The sequence below is a fragment of the Protomyctophum parallelum genome (assembly GCF_964188405.1).
Source record: "Protomyctophum parallelum genome assembly, chromosome: 16".
Lineage (NCBI taxonomy): Eukaryota > Metazoa > Chordata > Actinopteri > Myctophiformes > Myctophidae > Protomyctophum > Protomyctophum parallelum.
The window spans coordinates 25949079-25970191 of record NC_139711.1 but is presented as its reverse complement, the minus strand read 5'-3'; the positions used below and the strand labels follow the sequence as shown (position 1 = coordinate 25970191).

General features: G+C 43.9%; 1 protein-coding gene across 1 annotated transcript in view; it reads right to left on the bottom strand.

Annotated features, from left to right (window-relative positions):
* Window positions 1–21113, bottom strand: part of fat4 (FAT atypical cadherin 4) — a 146421-nt gene that overhangs the window by 27986 nt on the left and 97322 nt on the right. The window contains exons 10-11 of the mRNA XM_083785590.1: window positions 5270–5450; window positions 1195–1445 (exon numbers count right to left, since the gene is read on the bottom strand). Of these exons, the coding sequence (XP_083641716.1) occupies window positions 1195–1445; window positions 5270–5450 (432 nt within the window). The remainder of the gene's footprint in view (window positions 1–1194; window positions 1446–5269; window positions 5451–21113) is intronic.

The window sequence follows — 21113 nt, the reverse complement described above, 5'->3', positions numbered from 1 at the left end:
CATTTTTCCCAAAAGTTATTAGTGGGTATACTCGGAGATAAGGGGCAATGCCAGGGCCCAAATCCCCTCTACACCAAAAATCTTTGCAGAAAATAGCCGATCTATCACAAGCTCACAATGCATCACAATGCTAGTGTTCAAGCGGTAAATTGATTGGCAGGTTTCCAGTTGTCTAATAGTGCTGTATATGAGCCCAGGGATACACACAGAACACTAGAGAGAAGGAGAGCTGTTATAAAGGACTTTGATTTAAACGCATGCCAAGTAGCAGATCCACGGCTTGGCTAAACGTAGGCTATATAGCATACATGGTCAACTGGCGGCCCGGGGGCCACATGCGGCCCCCACCTTCACTTAATGTGGCCCTCAGGTTAATATTGGAATACTGATATTATTGATTACAATTCCAAACATGCAAACATGACCCGCTTTAATTACTTCAGTCTAAATTAGTAGCTTAATGAGTAGTTGTAGTTGTTGTTATTGTCTTTTTTTAATGTCCAATGTATCTGTATTTAGTTAATAAAGTTAACATAACTATAATTAAAGGCATTTGAAAGGCATTTGAAATTAAATACAATTTTAACAAAATAGCAAAGAATAATAACAGGATCTCAATACAAATATAGCAAAAATTGCTGATATACAAGCTCAAAACACGTTGCAATGCGACACGTTTTAAGCTTGTAGAATGTAGATTGTCTATCTTTGCTACGACAGTATGCATGTGGAAATATAGTGGCCCTCTCCATCTTCAAAGTTGCCCATCCATGCTATATACTGTAGTATAGTACAGTATGTGTGTGGTCAATAAAGCACAGAATCTTTCATTACAAAACCGTATAATGAATTGCGTTTGGCAAAAACCCACAGTGCTAGGTGCAGCGTGGTACATTGACGACGACCAATCGGCAGTCTGGGACTTTTATACAGTTGCATGGCAGTTCTCATGCAGTAAATTACAGATCCGACTTTTCACTTAATACCCCAAATCTAAGCTGTTTGTTTATTATTATCATTTCTGTCACAGGCTAGTATCTGTATTGGAAGTTACGGTAAGCCTCAATACTGCACCTAGTTTGGCAGTGTTTATCTCTCGTTGAGGACAAGTATTATAATATTATAGGAAAACATAAAAAGGAAGTGGATCACTGCCTCCAGAACAAATAAAGTGTGTCTTGCTGGAACACCAACCTGCTGAAGTGGAGGCGGAGATGTGAGTGACGTAGGGATGGTGGTGGAAGCGGGGAGGGTTGTCATTGATGTCGGTCACTGTCACGGACACGGTGGCAGAGCTGGACATGGCCTGGGGCAGTCCTCCGTCTGTTGCCACCACCAGCAGCTGGTAATTAGCTCTGGCTTCACGGTCGAGCAGCGAGCTGGTGATGATCTGCCCGGTTGCTGGGTTGATGGAGAACTGACCATTCCCTCCGGTTAGACTGTAGCTGCATGGGGGGGGGGGGGGGGGGGGATAGAATCAAATAGGGCCTTCAATAAGAGCAATAAGAGATGGGATACATTTATTTACTCTTTTAAACAGAGTAGGGGACATTTTCTTAAACAATTATCCACTTGGTGGGGTGGATGTTTCGATCTACAAGCTCACAGCCCTTCACAACGCAATGCATTATGAGCTTGTAGATTTGGTGTACACAGAAGAAAGAAAAACTGCGACAGGCACGTACAGGTCTAGTATATACAAATCTACAAGATCACAACGCGTTACATCGAGAAAATGAATATTACATTTGTAAATTGTGATTCACTCTGACCAGAAGCAGGGATAAAACATATCCCCACCCGTGACACAAAAATAATAATGACCAGAAGGGGGATATCAAAAGCAAAGGCACGTATCCCCCCCAACCCCAGCAAATGGAACCATGGTGTAATGGAAAGTCATGTACACATCCCCTGGTTGTCCCATGTCTAAAAGGATTGCTGATTACATGGCTAGAGTGAAATACTGCGCTGTGCTACAGTCTGCTCGGGTGCAGTACTTAGTTCCGACACTATTACTGGTCCGACAGTCATTATACCGACAACCGCTCTATCCTTAACCTAACCCTAACCGCAAGCACGGGAGCAGCACATGTTCGAGCGCTAGTCCGACCTTTGTTCCCACATGTCGGACTAATGTTCCGTCGGAATTACGTTCGGATCCCTGCTACTCTGTTCACAGAGATTGAGGCTTAATGACGAAATACATTTAGTGCAATTTTAACAGCAAAACACATTGTATCTACAGGGGTTTATGGGAAACAAACAAAAACAGCTACAATTGAACTTGAAAGGCTGGAACGCTGACGATACGAGATACCCTAAATTATAATTTACTGTGAACAAACAACAAATGGTCTACTGTAGATCCTTGTGTAGTTCCAAATCACAAGATTTGTTTGGGACTCAAAAAACAAAACAAAAACACATGTAGAAAATAAGATTAATTCATCCAAGTTAGTCTCCGAGCCATTGCCAAAGTAGCAATAAAACTACAATTTACAATTTAGGCATTTAGCAGACGCTCTTAATCCAGAGCGACTTACATTAAGCGGTAACAATGGCATACATCACATACATAAAAGTAGTTATCATGAAACATGCGTAAGCTAAGAACGTAACAGTGGAGTATCTATGTAAACTATACATACTATACTATATTATTATACATGTGCTATGACTACATAAAATGCAATTCTAGTGCTGTCTACGTAACATGCTATAAGTCTGTTTAAAAATACTATTTAAGTCTACATAAAGTGCTATATTTAAAATACTATCTAAGTCTACATTAAGTGCTATCTGTAGGGCTAGTGCTACGGGCCATGGTGGAGGCCATGGAGAACTACAACCTACAGTTATAGTCACATACCACTATGTAGATTCTGAGCTTTTAGCTAAGGGATAGAACTGTTCATGCTCCTGGTGTCAGTGTAACCAAATGTCCTATAGAGGGCACTGCATCAGGCTTTAAAAGAATGAACCAGGTTGAACAGAAACACATGCAGTCACTCATACAGGATCATGCATGAGAGGCAGAGCGCTCCCTCATTCACATGCACAGATCTGCATCTTCTTCAAAGCCTGTTTTGTTAACCAATATTTTTGATGGTGACCACCTTCTATAAAATCTATGAAAAGCAATCTGTCTTTTCTTCTGCCGTTCTCATCTTCCTCTGAGAGGAGTCATGTGGTTCAAGTTGCTGCTCTCTCTCTCTCTCCCTCTCTCTCTCTCTCTCTCTCTCTCTCTCTCTCTTACGTCGAGTACTGGAGACACCCCAGAATTCTTTATGACCAGAGGGCCATACTTTTTTGGTTTCCAACGAGGATCGGGTTTCCACTCAATATCTCTGAAGTTCTCCAACGTGTCCCAGATGCAAACGTAAAGCGACACATACAATGTACACACACACACACACACACACACACACACACACACACACACACACACACACACCAGCATCTATGATTTGAAAAGCACTCTTGCTAAATCACCCCATCCCCCCCCCACATCTCAGAAATGGAAGGACAAAGCACGGAACAATGTGCAAACCTAGACTGCATGGGCACTATAGGCTCATTTTGGCAACTAGTCAACGACAACTCTAAAACACCGTCGTCCACAACACAGGGCCATGTTGTGCCTGGTCCCGCAACGAGTTAAAGTTTAGGGTCTTACATTTAACGGGGTTGTGAGAATCCAAGCTAATAATGGACGGGCAAGCGGTTCTGGTCTCTATTAAGGGCCTCGAACCGTCCCCACTCCCCAGGACCCCCCGATGGGCACTACACGTACTGTCATAGACAATTAACATCCTCATTACCATGTTTTGGGAAAGTAGAGCATGCCGCGATACCCCCAACATGTACCCAGTGGGGTTGCCGGGTAAAAAGGAGGGATTGTGTCTGAATCAACATCCGGCTCGAGGGAGAGCATCCAGAATCTCTCACAGACCCCTCCACCCCTCCACCCCTTCCACAAAGGTTGGAGGAGGGCAAGGGAGGGGCAGAGTGCAAGAAAAGCTGTCATACAGCTGGAGAATTAAAGCCTGAACAATGGATTTACCAAAAAAAAAATGGATAAAAATGCAACAAAACAACAACTCCTCCTGGCATCAATTGCTAACTTGGCCTGGCATATGTCACAAAATCAGGAAATGATGTGTCGGATTGTTGCGTCAGCGTAAGAAAAATAGCAACAACAAAGCCTCGGTCTTGTACAGACTGTCCAGACAGTTTTGCACTTCTCAATCAAGCGGATCGGCACTGCCGAGCAGAGAGCTTGTACTGTGTCTCCATATTTCTGTACTATTTGTATGTTTGTTTTTAGTTTTTTTCACACTCACTACCAGGGGCAATGGAAGGAAGCACACTCACTACCAACGGAAGGAAGCACACTCACTACCAGGGGCAACGGAAGGAAGCACACTCACTACCAGGGGCAACGGAAGGAAGCACACTCACTACCAGGGGCAACGGAAGGAAGCACACTCACTACCAACGGAAGGAAGCACACTCACTACCAACGGAAGGAAGCACACTCACTACCAACGGAAGGAAGCACACTCACTACCAGGGGCAACGGAAGGAAGCACACTCACTACCAGGGGCAACGGAAGGGCATCCATTCAGGAAGAGAGAAGTATTAAACCATTAAGACCTGAGATTCTATGAAAGTCTTCTAAATCATGACAGTTTCCTGAAAAACGTGTTGTTCTATGTTTTCTAATGTTTCTATGTCAGTGTTGCTCAAACTTGTAATGTGATTGGCCGCCGACCCCCATCTCAAAATATTTACCTAAATACCCCCCCCCCCCAGAAGCAAAGATATGAGTTAAAAACGTTCGCCGTGAAAGAATATATATTCAAAGATTTGTAGCCACAAAAAATAGCAGATCTACAAGCTATTTTTCAACAGCTAAAGTTTAAAAACAATAATTAAAGTGGTTCAAAAGCTAATAAGGCGACACAGATGCGTTCCTCAGCTCTAAATGGAAAGGCTCCACAGCCAAGACTCTAACTCTAAAGGCTCATACATAGTCTGGATTTACGGTGGTGGGTTGACCACTGAACTACAACATGACGTCACGAGCCGCGGTGAAGAGCAAACCACCGCCACCGCTCCAGCCCTTCTCTCTGTTTTTACTCACCACCGCTCAATGTTATTTCAGCTCCGGTGGTCAGCTCACCACCGGAGCGGTGGTCACCTCATCACCGAAAATCCAGACTATGAATAGGCCTTAACTAACCACCACGTCTGTCTGTGTACCTTATGACTCCGTTGAGACCCACGTCGGCGTCCAAGCTGTTGACCAACAGGACGTCCGTCCCCGTGGGAGCGTCCTCGGCGATGGCGGTGTGGAACGAGGACGAGGTGAAGACGGGGACGTTGTCATTCTCGTCGTCCACCAGCACCGTGACTGTGCCCGTTCCGCTGAGCGCCGGAGAACCTGCAGACGAAACGAAAAAGAATGGGTCAGAATGTTTTGTCCAGGTATAGCCCGTTGGGGTGCAAGCATCTTTACTTGACTTTATTTGTTTGTTTTCGACGGGACAAGAATATTCATGAACGTTACAACCAAATGCAACGTACTGTAAATACACCGGAATTAGCAAAGATGCTAAATTTCATCTGTAGTCCCCACACAACACATAACAAACCAGACAGGCAGTGAAGCACACTACTGGTACAATACGAGACAAAGCCATATTCATTAAAATGAAAAAAGAAAAACACACTGGTCACTGGTCACACTGACTATACGCCATTGTGGGACCAAGACGCTCAACAGGATTCAAATTAACGATTTTCATCTAAAATGATGTGTTGAAAATCGCTTATTTTCGTTGAAGGGCACGCTCGGTCACGCAATAAAGGGTAATGAATTAGCCTTTAAGTCTTCTTCTGTGTTTTTTGGACAATGGCTGGCGATGATTTATTGGCGTGTTGGGTGTTTTTTGTTTTATAGTCTTGTCATTTGCATTTCGTCCCATACTGAAGCAATTCATCCTGGTGGAGCGAGGAGGACTTGACCACAATTTTCCTGTTGCTTTTTCTTTCTTTTTTTTATTCCAGCAAATGTCTCTGGCCGCTGGTGTTGGTTTCCATAGGGCTGCTGCGCTGCCACATCAACACACATCAGCGCGCAACACATCAAAAGGGGCTCAATATCTCTGAAACACAATCTCTTCGGCGTCCTTCCTGGGGTCTTTGGACACACATAGATTTAATCTCCATGGCAATGGGTCTATTTTAGAGCGAGCGAGTTAGTCTGTTGGAATCTGAGAAAACAGCAAAATGCTATTTTCAGCGAAAATCTAGCCGTTTTTCCTCCTCGAGCGAGTGACGAAACGGGGCTCATGGGGCCCCCGAGGCACGGATTTAAATCAATAGCAGATGAAAGTGAGCCGCAATGCAGAAAAACCTGAAGAAAGAAAAAGGGGACTCAGACATCTGCCTTGCTGGTGTTGCCCTCCATAATGCTTCCTTAAATGGCATGCTTAAAGGCCAGTTCCATAATTCAAACATAAACACGAGATCAGTGCTTACCGAAAGTCACAACACGCGACTGGTGGACAACTTTTAATGTTTTGGATGTATTGTGAAATGGTTTGCTGCTACCGGTAGTTGTGTTGTTTATAGAGTAGAGGGCACCTGAAGTTTGAGTGAGGATGAGATCTGAAAGCTGAGATTTTCTTGTCTCCCCCCCCCCCCTTTTATTTTATTTTACCAAGCCTGTCAATCATTACTAAAAATGAATCAACTCATCTGTGAATCATCCTCCATACACACTGTAGCTTTAGCAAATAAACCAATGCACTCAAAACAAAATCCTGGAGTGGTGCTGTAACATAAACTCTGAGTTTGTGTGTCTCTGTGTATTCAGCTGTTAATAACATCAGATGCTTGAAGTGCATGCTTGCATACAGCGGGGGCTGGAATTAATAAGGAATAATAGAAAACATTTGGAGGGTGGCCACCAATAATCTCTGCTAACGTGAAGCCATGCGGAATCAAAGCAGCCGAGAATCTCAGGGGAGGAAAATTAGAAGAGGTTAGGGGGGGTCAGGGGATAGTGGTGGTGTGTGCGTGCATGTGTGCATGTGTGTGCATGTGCGTGCGTGCGTGCGTGCTCGCGCGTGTCATTTAATGTTGGGATGTATCTGGAAGAAATGCTCAACTTTCCCTAAAGACCTATTATCAAGGTGCCCTTAATATTAAAACCGCGAAAGCATTGCATAATTTTACATTTTTGTGTTGGCTATTCAATATTGCATATGCACAGCACGCGCACATCGCGTCACTTTGTGCTGGCATCTCTGGAAGGCATTTGTAGAATAGGCCGCAGGTCTTAATGGGTTCAAGACAAAAATAAATCGATTTTTGGAGACCACAATCGTGACTTATTATTATTTTTTCATCCAATCACAATCTCAGCTGACCATCCCGTCCCCTCAGCCTATGGGATTCAAATGCATCTACACTGCCTTGTCGGCACTACTGTACCTTGACGCAGTGCACAATTACGTACCGCGAGTGTGCTGCACACTGCAACAAGGCAGTGCCGAATCACAGTTATATTACTGCATTGGCTATTTGTGTTCTCACCTCAAAGGTTTTCAGATATACATCGTAGCATACTGTTGTAGCATACGTTTGAAATGCTCTAGCTGCCATCTTGAATTAGATTCAAAACAGTGTAGCACAGCCCTCAGCTGCTATCGCAGTGGTTCTACACCATTTTAATTTCAAGAACGCCCATAGCGTTCAGTTACAGAAGTGTTAGGGTCCATTTGGAGCCGCCTCAAGGAACCCTGAGGATCCCTGGAGTGGACCAACTGAGTTATTTGGAATGACACCTAACCACGGCCCACTTTGACAGGCTGGAATGGCTTAGGGTTGACTCCACCAAGATACCCAATTACCCATGTACCTGTCTAAATACTGCCTTAATGTCAACGAAGTCCACACCCACAACACCAGAGGGAGTTCAACAAGCCATAGCCTATACAACCCAGATTCGGCACAAACAAGGGATTCATTCCGCACCAAAATGTGGAACGCCACATTACTACATACCAACAGTCATTAAGACATGCGAATCCTCATGCGACATGCGACTCCTTCAAAACCACTCTCAAAGGGCACCTACGGACGTCTGCAATTCGAAACTGGCCCCTGTAAAATCTGAAACCCCCACCCCCACACCCCTTTTCCCCTCGCTGTATATGTACAGTGTATTGTACGTCTCTACATGTTCCGATGAATTGTAAACAAGTGTAATGCTTTATGGTGTCGTCCTCAGTTAACAGTTTTTGTATTGAGTTGTGCTTGAAATGTACTGTAATTCTCTAAACTGTTAATAAATAATTTTATTCACGGTTGTGACCAGGCATTTCTCTTCGCAGATGAGTAAGGCTGGGACCGAGGCTACATTGAGCTATAATGGAATTGACAGGTGCCTGTCATCATGTTATTGGTTGAAAATGCTACTGTACATGCCGTGTAACCATGTGTATTGCATTTTTGATTGACAGGAAGTATAGCTAATTAAGAACACAACTACACAAAATGTGTGTATAATCTATTCTCTCCATTATGAACATGGGATATGCTCTAAAAATATGAAAAACTGTTTTCATTTCAGCTTTTCTTTAGAGCAGGGAACTTAACCCACCAACCAATGCAGTGGAGCAGTCTGGCTGTCTGGTTGAACTAGTGAGGTCATACAGGGAGGTGTAAAATACCTGTAGGTCGGTGGTTCCCAAAGTGGGGTCCGGGGATCCCTAGGGGTCCTTGAGAGAGTTCCAGGGGGTCCCCAGCTAAATTATAATTAGGAACCAAATTTTACTCTCAGAGTTAAATTAACTCTGATTTTACAATATACATTGTGGTCCCAGAGATAGAAATGCCATTAAATAGGGGACTGTAGCCTAATTCAGGTCGAACTGGGGGCACTTGAAATGACAATATTGGTAAAAATCATGAAAAGGTTTGGGAACCACAGCGCTGTAGGTCATTTTGAACATGAGGCAAGATGCCGCATGTTGACAACCGATTGCATTGTGATGATTGTGACTCAAATATATTATTGTATAATAAATCTCAGAAATGTTTTGAAAATAATATGATAATAAAGTAGCATGCCATTTCAGTGGGACTTTTCAGTCAAGTTTATCATATAAATCCAGGTGCTCTAATCAAAATAGTGCATGCATGGTTTTGGGGCCAAATGCGTAAACACAACTGCAGCATTCCAGCAGCAAAATGAGTTATACTAAACGAGAGAAGCGTAAACAAGCTTCATCCCAAAAGTACGGAACCCTTTGGCCATACAACACCAATCTGTAGCTGACTGACTCATTACCACAATATGAGTCACACACTCTTCTAGTCTTGGTTGACTTTCATATGCTGTGTTTATAACCAAATATAGGCAAAGTTTAATTTAGAGGTGATTATGTATCCATCCAAGTTCACAAATATTTGTGACCACGGGGATATAAATTACGAGCAGAAAGTGGCACAAGATACAAGTGACGCAAGCACAAGCTAAATATACAAGTATCTAAGGTATTAATGAAGTGCTTCAAGTACGAAACATAAATCTTTGTGGTTTGTAATTAAGGTAGCATGTTGACTTTTTTGTCAAATAGCAGTAGTTATGCAATTACAATGGTCGCCACATGTGGCAATTAAACTGCCATTAAATCGAGTGTATTGAGTGTTTTGGTTAATGAAATTCACACTGTTAGCAACACAGGTGCAGGGCGACCGTCACAGTGCCACACAATCATGACATGAGTCATCGTTAGGAGCTACAAGCTCACAATGTGTCATGATGCGACGTGTTCTAAGCTTGCAGATCTGCTGTTTTCAATGTGACATATCTTTTTTGAATATTGTTTTATTTTAACAATAAATATCTTATGGGGGTAACTTGTTGGCACAAAAGATATTCAGTAGGGTCCGCGGCCAAATACATATCATTTGGGGGTTGTTGACATACGTTTTCCGTCAATGGGCCACCATTTCTATAGGCAAACACCTACTTCACGGTAAACAACTCCGTTAAGACTGTTGTTGATCAAATATGTTCTATACACGCTGGAGCTGTTGGGACTGATAAGTGGCTCAAGGAAATGGCTTTGTCTACAGAAGCCATTAGCTTCTATCGAGAGCGCGAGAGGCTGAGAAAATATTTGTATTCAAATACGGAGTCAAGCGGCATATTTTTCCTGAAATCGAGCTGCCCTCTGTTAGTGTGTTGCAGCCATCGCATTTACTGTAGGCTGTTGCATTTCAATCGCATTGTTCCTCCACTAAACAACGGAAGCACCAAGCAACAGGGGTGGGTGTGTGTGTGTGTGTGTGTGTGTGTGCGTGCTTGCGTGCGTGCGTGCGTGAGTGTGTGTGTGAGTGTGTGAGTGAGTGAGTGCGTGCGTGCAACCCAGTGCTCTCCTTCCAGGCGTTACACTTCGGTACAGGATGTGATGTCACAACCTGTTTACCAGCTCCAGAGAGAACAGACTCCTCTACCTACTGACCGCTTAGTCCATGCACTTGCGTGACCTTTGACCTGCAATGCCAAGCACCCCCCCCCCCCGTCACCGAACGAATCAGGGATGGTCTCAAGAGGTGCTGGACACTCTTACCCTGGGCTAATCCCCCAGTAAGCGCGGCACAAGGCCACCCCACCCCCACGCCCCAAACACTAAACCCCTCTCAAATGCACACAAACGCCCCCCCCCCCCCAACATGCCTCGCTAGCTCTCTGAACCTATGCTGAACTTAGTGGTTGCTGACAGGGATGGGGGGGGGGGGATTCAAACAGGGCATTTTCCACATCTTTCCGGGTGTATCGCTTCTCACAGCATCTCACACAGACACACACACGCACGCACAAGCCTCGGCACTGCCACACGGGGCACGGCGACGTGCCTTCTTAGTCTCCCAGGGATCACCGATATCGCATAACCCCTGGCAGCTGTTTTCTCTCCCAACCTTCTGTCCAGCGTGTAAATAGTTCAGATCTATCTTGTTACATTCCGCCGGCCGACAGATATAGTCATCAGGGAACACTATATCTCGGCGGGTATGCAAATATATGCAAATTGCGGTTGTCAGACATAGTTAAGTCCCGGGGTGAGACGTTCCATGGATGTGATGGATGGCACAAAATAACTATGGGTCGATGTGCACCACCCATGTGCCATATCTGCCCTGGCTTGAGCCTGAATTATATTTAGTTGCATACCGGTGCCGTGCACCGAGAATAGCAGATCTACAAGTTTACAACGTGTTGCGTCGCGACATGTTGTGAGCTAGTAGATCTGCAAATTCCGGCGTGCAACCCCGAGTATAACTCAGGCTTTAGCCATCCTCCCCTTTCTAACAACTGGAGTACCTGTAAATGACAGCAACAGTGGCTGAAACAGCTTGTGTGAAGCCAGGTCGTTTTTTTTTCGTTTCGTTTTTTTTAGAACGGGTGACCGAACCACAGCGGAATGCTCTCACTGCCTGCTAGAAAAAAATATCAGCATCTCCTTTAAACGGTCTTTACTGGAATCTGGCTAAGCCAAAGGAGGGTGTCTGGGTCAATGACTCAGATGAGTGGAGGGGTTGGAGAATGTCACCTCTTGTGTGTCTCAATGCTCCAAGACAGACAGGGTACGGGCCGGGAAAAGGTATGGTGAGAGAAAGGTTCTGTCTGGGGTCTGGCAGAGCCCCGAAGCCGTCTGGGCCCAACGCTAAGTGACAAGAATGACATAATTTTACCATGGAAAGAAAAGGGAGCTGGTGGAAATTTGAAGGGGGGGGGGGGGGGGGAAGTCAGCTGCTTCGTGGTTAGAAAGTATTGTTTCCATATAGGCAAACCCTGTCCACCGGTCCCCCCCCCCCCCCCCCCCCCCCCCCCCATCCTCCTCCTCCTCATTCCTACCGCTAGTACCGCTGCAGTAGTTAGTAACATTTGACTGTCTTTTATGAGAGCTTGAATGAAACCGTGCAGGTTTCAAACAGGCTGTGCAAGCCTGTTTTCCCCATTTGCATTGTCTCTGGTGAGGGCCTGTGGTATGTATAGACCTTTAACCCTCTAAGACCCAGCGTTGCTTTTTAGCAACAATTTTATTTTATTTAATTACTTTTTTTTTTTTTTTTTTTTCATTTTTCACCTAAACGTCATCAGTGATGTTCATTGCAATGCCATTTCAATGCCATTGGTCATGATATTTGCATATAAATACCCCCCACAGAGGCTGAAATTCACACAAATAAAAAATGTCTGGACTCTGTGCGATTTTGAACATTTTTTTACCTAAGACTTTTGACCTTTACCCTAATAAAAGTAGGTAAAATAATTGTAATATATATTTTTTTGTGATCATTAGAATGTCTAGAACATGTTTTATTCATTATTGTGAAAGATATCCCCAAAATGTAAATTATTAATTTATTATATTATTATATAATTATTATATAATTATTATACATTTTTCATCAAACTTTATATTTTTTATATTTTTTAACATATTTTTTAGTCTTAGTCCTAGTAGTACAAAGTAGTAGTAAGGTTGAAATCAATTTTTTGCAAGTAGAAATTAATGCGGGTGTTAGAGGGATAAGGACATTGGTCTACAGATCAGCAAGTGCACACATGGTCATTATCAGCATTAACCCATTTAGACCTGAGGACGATTCTACAAATGCCTTCTAAATCATGACGGGTTTTCTGAAAGACCCCATGTTTTCTATGTCGGTCGTTCTCAAACATTTTCATGTCAAGGACCCCCAAAAATATGTAATTGGCCGCCGACCTCCATCTGAAAAATGTGTTGTTCCAGCCAGGTACAACCCCCGAAATATATACAGTATATTCAAGGATTTGGGCCACATTTTCACGATTTTTCAAAAATAACAGATCTATACAAGCTTGTAGTGTGCCGCGCTATGAGCTTGAAGATCTGCTATTTTTCAATAGCTAAAGTATAACATAATGCTTAAAACACCAAAACGGTTCACATCGCTTTTGGCTCGTAGATTGATACTTCGACAATGGAAGTCGAGGAAACCTCCCTCGTTCAAACAGTGGGTCAAAGAGGTTCTCTCCATGATTCCCCTAGAGAAACTAAGGTACAACCGTAGTGGTTCTAAAGATAGATACATTATGACTTGGACCCCTTTCATAGAGTTTGTAGAAAGTATACCTTTCGCTTAAACCCATATTCCCTTGTACAATCTGATACCTCACACTAAACCTGACATTGGGCGACCTCTGGTTGGAGGCCCTCAGTAAGTAGACAGTTGGATATAGAGCAATTTACTATCTGAAAAGAAAGATGGATACAATGTATGTAACCTAGATACCATACCCTGATGGAAAATTCTGTTTATTTTATTTTCTATTTTTATTTTTTTTCTTCTTCTTACTATGTTCACTAGTACTTTCAAAACTAGTTTACTAATTACTTTTACGGTCTTGTACTGTCTGTCTTTGTTTTATTTGTCTTGTTCTGACCTTGATTGGGGGGGGGGGGGATATTTACATGTCTGATACAACAAAATGTACACATATGTTTTTTCATTTATTCATCAATAAAAATCAAAATAAAGTGTTAAAAAAAAAAAAAAAAAAAAAACACCAAAACGGGTTCCCGTCCTGAATGGGTCAATGGAGAGCATCGCGTGCAGTGCACGACGACGTCCGTGGCTCATTTTGTGCAAGATTCCTCTCAACAAGGGAGAAAGGGGGCTGATGTGATGTTGTTTATTACTAATATCTCATGCATGGGATCATCCCTGAGTTGTAGTTTGTTAGATAGCCAAAACAGATATAGAACAATCAAGGCGCTCTATATCTCCCCTCTGACTGAGTACAGAACCGTGCCATTAGCCTAATCTCATTTCAGGGGTTAATCTCCGGTCACTCGGGAAAAACAAACTACAGCGACCCGATATGACTCCTGAGTTGATTACAGCCTCTCATCATCTGTATTTACCTCACATGGAGAATTATCAACACCATCAAATCTCCAGATAAACTGTATATCTTACCGGAGAGATTTTGTTGCGGGTGGAAATTAGTTTTGGAAGCAAATGCCACTCATTGCTTTGCTAGCACAGCATGGCGTGTGTATATTTGATCCAAATAACTTCTCGGGATATGGCAGTCTACTCTAGGAAATTTGGAAGGGGATTGGTGAGAATCACGCGTCCTTCAATCGGTAAATACAATGTTGGATCGAACGTGTCTCCGTGAAGAGAGTGAAGGGTCGTGCCTGAGTCACTGAGCGCCGCAAAAGTATGGACACCATTATTGAAAAGTCCAAGTTCAATCCTTGGGGGAAATGCCTGTCCGGATGCGTTTTCTTTTTTTCTTTTTCATATTTTCTAAGGGAAGACTTCAGAGCAATGGTATGCAGATAACCGTTTTGATGATGAGCCTCCGCGACATGGGGATAATGTATGGAGTCACTGGCGTCATTATTGCTCTGACTGCATTTCACACGGAGCAACTCGATACCTCTGAGCACTCAAACAGTGCGTGAGGAGCTCGGTGAATTCTCGCCCACTTTAATTTGATCTCTGGGAGAAAAAAAAACATTTCAATACCATTTATTTAAACAGGACATTCCCAACGGACTTGAGAGTGACACACACACAGACCAAACACAGCATTCTATTATATCTCTTAAATTATTCTATTAGCACTTGGAGGAAGATAGTGAAGTGGTCATGAGTATGACATCTACGTCTCTCTCGGCCAATATGTAATGACACCACTTGAGCCCAGGCTCTGGGAAGCTTGTTTTTGGTAAGGACCACCACATGACTTGAAGGGACCCTGAATATCCCCCCCCCCCGCCCCACAATAAAGGGTGTCCAAAATAACAAGCTTTGCAGACCCTGAGACTGAGGAAGTACAGTTGGCCATCTGTCGCCTTCGACTCCCATCCCACAAGGGCACACAGACTGTAAACCTCTCATAACCCCATCACCCCGGGAAAGCATTGTCTATCTTGCACAAACATATGGCAGCGTCCACGCACCTTATTAGTGTACATTACCAGTGAACAAATCACATTAACCTCCCCGAAGGTTCTATGACCATACCGTACACTCTCAAAAACTAGAGGGGGCACCAAGCGCAATGTGCTAATTACAGTTAAGCTATGTGTTTCTTGACCGCTGCATCTGCTGTGAGGGCACACATACCACTGAGAGAAGCATGCGGGGTGCTGCCGGGGTGTGGGATGGGGGGTGATTTACAATAGCAGCATGCACCCACCCCCCCCCCCCCCACCCCCCTGAGAAATGGTGCGAGTCTGCGGCGTTGCTCCAGGTTTAAGCCATGCTAAGAATTAGGTTTGGGTCGTCTCTGCTAGCACAAGAGATAATCCCCTTCCTTCAATATGATTGACTGATGTTTTGTCCCGCGGAGTCGGGAGCGGAGTTGTGCGGAACCTCCGCCCGCAAGAAGAACAATGCTTGATGTTGAGACGGGAAGGGTTCATTAAACTTGAAAGTTTAGGACAGGTTGACTTAAGGAGGAAAGACGGATGAATGTGTAAATTTATGAGACAGCCCCATCTGTAGCCTGGAGCTTAGGGCTAAACGGTTAATTACGCTTTATGGACTGCGAGGCTCGATTATTGTGCTTGTGCTCTTAAGAGACAGCGTAAATAAAACACCATTACTCGGAGGCGGGGGGGGGGGGGGGGGTGAGAGAGAACTGGCCGCTGTTGGCAGTGCAAATGGCATTTTTCTCCCTCTGAGAACCTGTTGCTTTGCGACAAAGCTTCTTTTAATGCCGAACCCCTCTGTCCGGGCACCCATGAATGGCTGCAGTGGACCTAGTGCGCGCAGGGTGCGAGCTGTGTCCCACCACACGGTTTGCCAAACACAAACAGAGTAAACAGAGGTTTTCTCACAGTTAACAAGCAAGAGAGTGAAAGGGACATCTCAACTCAAACGCTCAAAAGGCACCCTGTAGTAGTAATAAGGAGTAGAAGAGTTTTTTTTTTTAATTTTTATATGGCAATCTCGCAGGCAAATTTGTCAAATTTGGCTCAAAATGTTGGGACAGCTATTTGTTTGTATGGTTATGGATAAGGGTATTATTGGTTTGCAGACTGATAAAGCCTGATTTGCGTGCAAGAATATTGTATTCGTTTACTTTGGACCGAATGCTCAACATTTACGAAGTGATGTGAGTTTTGTGTTTTTAATTACTACGACTGGCACTTCTGTTTTCTATGGTCGATAGCTTGGAGGCAGTGGGTTCTATATGGACCAATCCCAATGACTGCGTCCCAAGGTTCCAAGGTCAATCTCTATACAGATCCCCAGCCAACCTGCCGAATCTGCTAGCAATGGGACAAAAGGCACAGAAAAGCAAGATTCTCACAGAACCTTTAAATTGACAGCATAACTGTATGCAATATGACTTGCATAATGAAAGTAAGGCTATAGGCTTATTGCACATGCTAGGCTTGCCCAGCAATTCTGCTAACTGCTCTTTGGACACAAAAGAACAACTTGTTCTGTGCAAACAGTATTCTGAGATCCTGTACACTGCTTTTGCGAGCGAGGTGCTTATTGTGATTAAATCAAGCCAACCAGGGCCATAAGAGAAACTGAGTAAAAAACAGCATTAAGAACATAGTGGATCTTGCCTGGCTACCGCAAAGTAGGCCTACTTATCATCCAACCCACACCAGGTCTTTAAAACCCTTATTAGATACTAACGCTATTTACACAAACATTCAGTTCCAGCAATTGTTAAAGTGTGGAAAAGGAGAAAAGAGTGTATAGGAAAAAGCTCTGCAAGACCACATTGTTACTGGCTCCGTTTTTTTTAAGAGTTGATCTAGAATGTTACAGGTCTGTTAAAGTTCATTTGAGGAACCTGATATTTTATTTGGCTGAGTCCTGTGTTGCCACTAGACTTGAGTCTGGCTGAAAACTTCAGAAACGGACCCTATTAAAGATTTATTGTGGCAAGCTTTTGGACAGTGATCTGGCAAAGTCCAGCCATGCTTTTACACCACTTATCAGTGGCTTTTTCCAATACTTAATTTGCTTAACTTTCTATTTGTGTAATTTCCGAAAGTGAATGTACGGGCAAGGTGCGAGAAGATATATATATATATATATTTTGCCACTCAAAAAGAAACGGTAGTGCAGCAGATCTAAAAGCTCACAATGTGTCGCATAATTATGGTGTAGAAGGGGAGGTGCTAAGTAAGTATAGACAGCTGAGGGACCTAGATGAATGTGTATAATGTTTAAGTGGTTAAATAAACTCTCACAATCATCACTAACACATTCTACCGCGCACACCCCCATTCCGCCCACTCCGTACAGTCGAGCAAGTGACCATGTCCACACAGTAGTGGTTAATTTAACTCTGGAAGTGTCAAAATGCACCCTGCTGTGAATAGAGCGAGGGAGATAGATGTGCTGGGTGGGGGGTGGAAAGGCACGGGATTTGCAGTAATAGCCATGGGAGACCAGGGCTTTGCCCAGCCTTCTCTACTAAAGCATAACGAGACCAAGTGCTATGCATGTGTCAATTTAGCCCTGAAGATGCTCTCACCACATATGTAGAGCGCGTGTGCGACACGCACACGCACGCACACGCACACGCACACACACACACACACACACACACACACACACACACACACACACACACACACACACACACACACACACACACACACACACACACACACACACACACACACACACACACACACACACACACACACACACACACAGATATAAAAATATTGTATGCGCAAACATAATACAATCTCACCACAAGCCAGGCACACATGGTACACACACATGCACACTCCCCACCCTCCACCCACACCCCCACACACGTCATCCACAGACGCGCGCGTGCACGCAAAGGCCATGAACTTATGTAGACAGACATTATCTTTCCTCCTCGACACTTCCTATGTAGACGATTCATTCGACGGTGTCAGTGACAGTGGCTCTTTTATTCTGCAATGTGCAGCACCACAGAATGTGCAATTTTCATACCACTAAATTAATCTTAATTAAATTCTAGTCCGCCGACGTGGCAACATCCGGAGTGTCAATGATGGACCGCTGAAAGTGTCAAAACGGATCCTTACAGGTCCACACAATGTATTTAAGTGTATAGGGCGAGACAATAGGCTAAAATGCGGAATATACATTGGAATTTGCACCCTTTCTTAGAGAGTGATTTTCGGCTTGCTGGCCCGACACAACCTCAAGTGACCGAATGTCATAACTGTACATAAAATGTGTTTTCTGAAAATGTGGTGGCCCACTTAGAACAGTTCCAGAAACACTCCCTGCTGAAAGCGTTTCTTCCCCTGTTGGAGATTTCATTGTTTTATCCTCTTCCATGGGGGCATAACTTATGCGTTGCTAGGCACTGGCTTACGAAATCTGATTTGCCTACAGTTGATACCAGATGTTGCCCCTGCAATGAGACCAGCCCAGGACCCTGACGTCCTGGTATCTCTCTCCTTCTCTCTCCCTCCCCACCTCTCTCTCACTCTCTCTCCCTCCCTCCCTCTCTCTCTCTCCATCTTTCTCCCTCTCTGCCCTTCTCCTTCCCTCAGAAATGGTGCCAACAACTTTCCACTGGCGGAGAGGGGGAAAAAAATGAAATATCCTCTCCCAGATCTTCCAGTTTCCCCCTCAACAAGGCTCCTTGTAAAACACCTTTATGCAGCTTGTATGTGTGCCACGTCTCAGGGCTTTGGATTTTCAAATAATGACAGAAGTGTGCCAAATTCTGCCGATCACCTGAGCCAGAAACCATTATAAGAACCAGCAGCACCCAGTCCGCTCTTTTGTTTCCATCCATTTCGTGACATATTTCACTCAGCACGGCAGAATGGGTCTCGAAACTATACTCAGGGCCCAGATTAATGAGTTTACCTTCATCGAAAAAAGCCTCAAAATGTCCGCGGTGCGGCGGAGCAGAGTGAGCACCGCGTTGCTACCGGGGGCGCAGGCACAACCCCATCCACCCCCCAAAATGAGTGGAACTCGTGCTATGATTCATTCACAGAATAAGTAAAAAAAAAGAACTTAGAGCACATCTGCCTGATCATAAGTTATGTAGCACTCAGCGTTTAAGCACAGAATTAGCTCTTGTTCGCATGGTGAAATGCTCCAGGAACGCATGCAGTCAGCTATGCTATTCTGGCATATGTTCTGCATGTGTGCCTAACTAAATGGTGGATAAATAGCAAATCTGACAACACACATTTAAAAAAACGTTACTTTAAGAAGGTAACTTTGGAGTTGGTTGACTATTCTGTCTGCCTGTCTGTCTGACAGACGCACGCACGCACGCACACAGAGAGGAATATAGTGGAATGCAATATAAACAGTGGAATCTGACTGACAACATTAAGTTGTAAAGAGGAATGTCTGTGGTTCAACAAACGCGCCTTGGTAGACAGCTGAGCATCATGTCGGCACCATCACCTTCAAGATGTCCTGCCAGATAGTGTCTGGGAGAACCATTCCCCCCCCTTGTCCTTCTCAGCCTAGGCCTCAAAAATGTGAGAAAATGCTGGAGGGTAATTTGGACTGTACTATGATTATGGGGTTTTCGATATTTTGATATTCCTACCCCCGAATCCTTCTTTCTGCCTCTTGGCAAACCATGTACCAAAAGGCCCTGTCAAAATATTTTGGAATTGTTGTCAGGAGTCTAAAAAAGGACTTCTTGTGAAGCAGGCACAAAGGGAATCAAATCCTAATTAGTATGTTCGCTTATTGGGCAACATCAACCATATGGTACAAATTTCTGAGCAGCAACTACGTGAAGTAACAAATCAAAATGAGACTTTCACAAGAATTGCTACACAGACTTCATCGTCTGATAATTTGCCGCTGCCATTGCAAAGTTGGAGATCAATCCACTCCTTTCCTTCGCATGCATGAAACGAAGCTGCTCGACGTGTCGAGATGTATCACATGAAACAACACGTTCATCTAGTTCAATATATCACTCACATTTTTCATAGACAGCATCTATAATTCCACAAGGAAAACAAAGAGACGCTATGTGCCGGACTGTCACAATAATTCTCACCAAAGTCTGTGTGCAGTCAAAAATACATAGTGTTATACGGACGCCCGTCACATGGTCAGTGCAGGAATGAAACGGAACCACCCTTCGACCATGACGGCCGTGCCAGAGCGACCCATCCAAACGTATACTTAGCTGGGAATACCATGTGATTTGGCTGCAAATGGGGAATCTTTGGGGATACGCATGTACTCCTTTAACTGCACATTAACCGGCCTCTGTGCAATAACAAGTTAACCTTTTATCTGGCTACGACAAGCCTCACCGCTGTATCCAAATAAACAGAGGACGCTTATTCAATCGAACCCGCTGAAAAGGGACTTCTGGGGAATAAGGGATAAAAGAAAAAAAACCCTGTTATTTAGCAAGCTAAAAACTCCCGAATGTTTAGGTTATCATGCCACACACACACATACACACGCGCACACACACACACACACACACACACACACACACACACACACACACACACACACACACACACACACACACACACACAAATCAAATCAAAATGTTGTTTGTTGACATTTAGTTATATTTCTCCCTAGCTTGGTTTTGTTGTTTGCTTTCGGAATATGTTGAAGCTCTGCTGAAATCAAACAATGTCCGACTGATGCAATGCAGACGCCTTATACTCCTCCTCTCTTTTGCTGAAGAAAGTTACAGTTGAACAAACTAAAGGTACAATAATAATAATGGATTACAGTAGCGAATTTGATTTGTGTAGCACCCTTTCTGACATGCCATATGTTGATCCTACGTCCCCCACCCATCCATCCTCTTCGATGTCTCCCTTTTGACTGATACAGGTCCATTCAAACTCTAGACGGGCCTGCCCTGCCCCAAAGTTATCAAACCCTGTACACACAAGACACGCTCCATATACTGTATGGCCACTACAGAATTAATTCCATACATATGTTGATAGGATTCAATTTTTTTTAACCGTTTTATTTTCGCCTTTATTTTATATTTTTTATAGAGGGACATGCAGTAAAG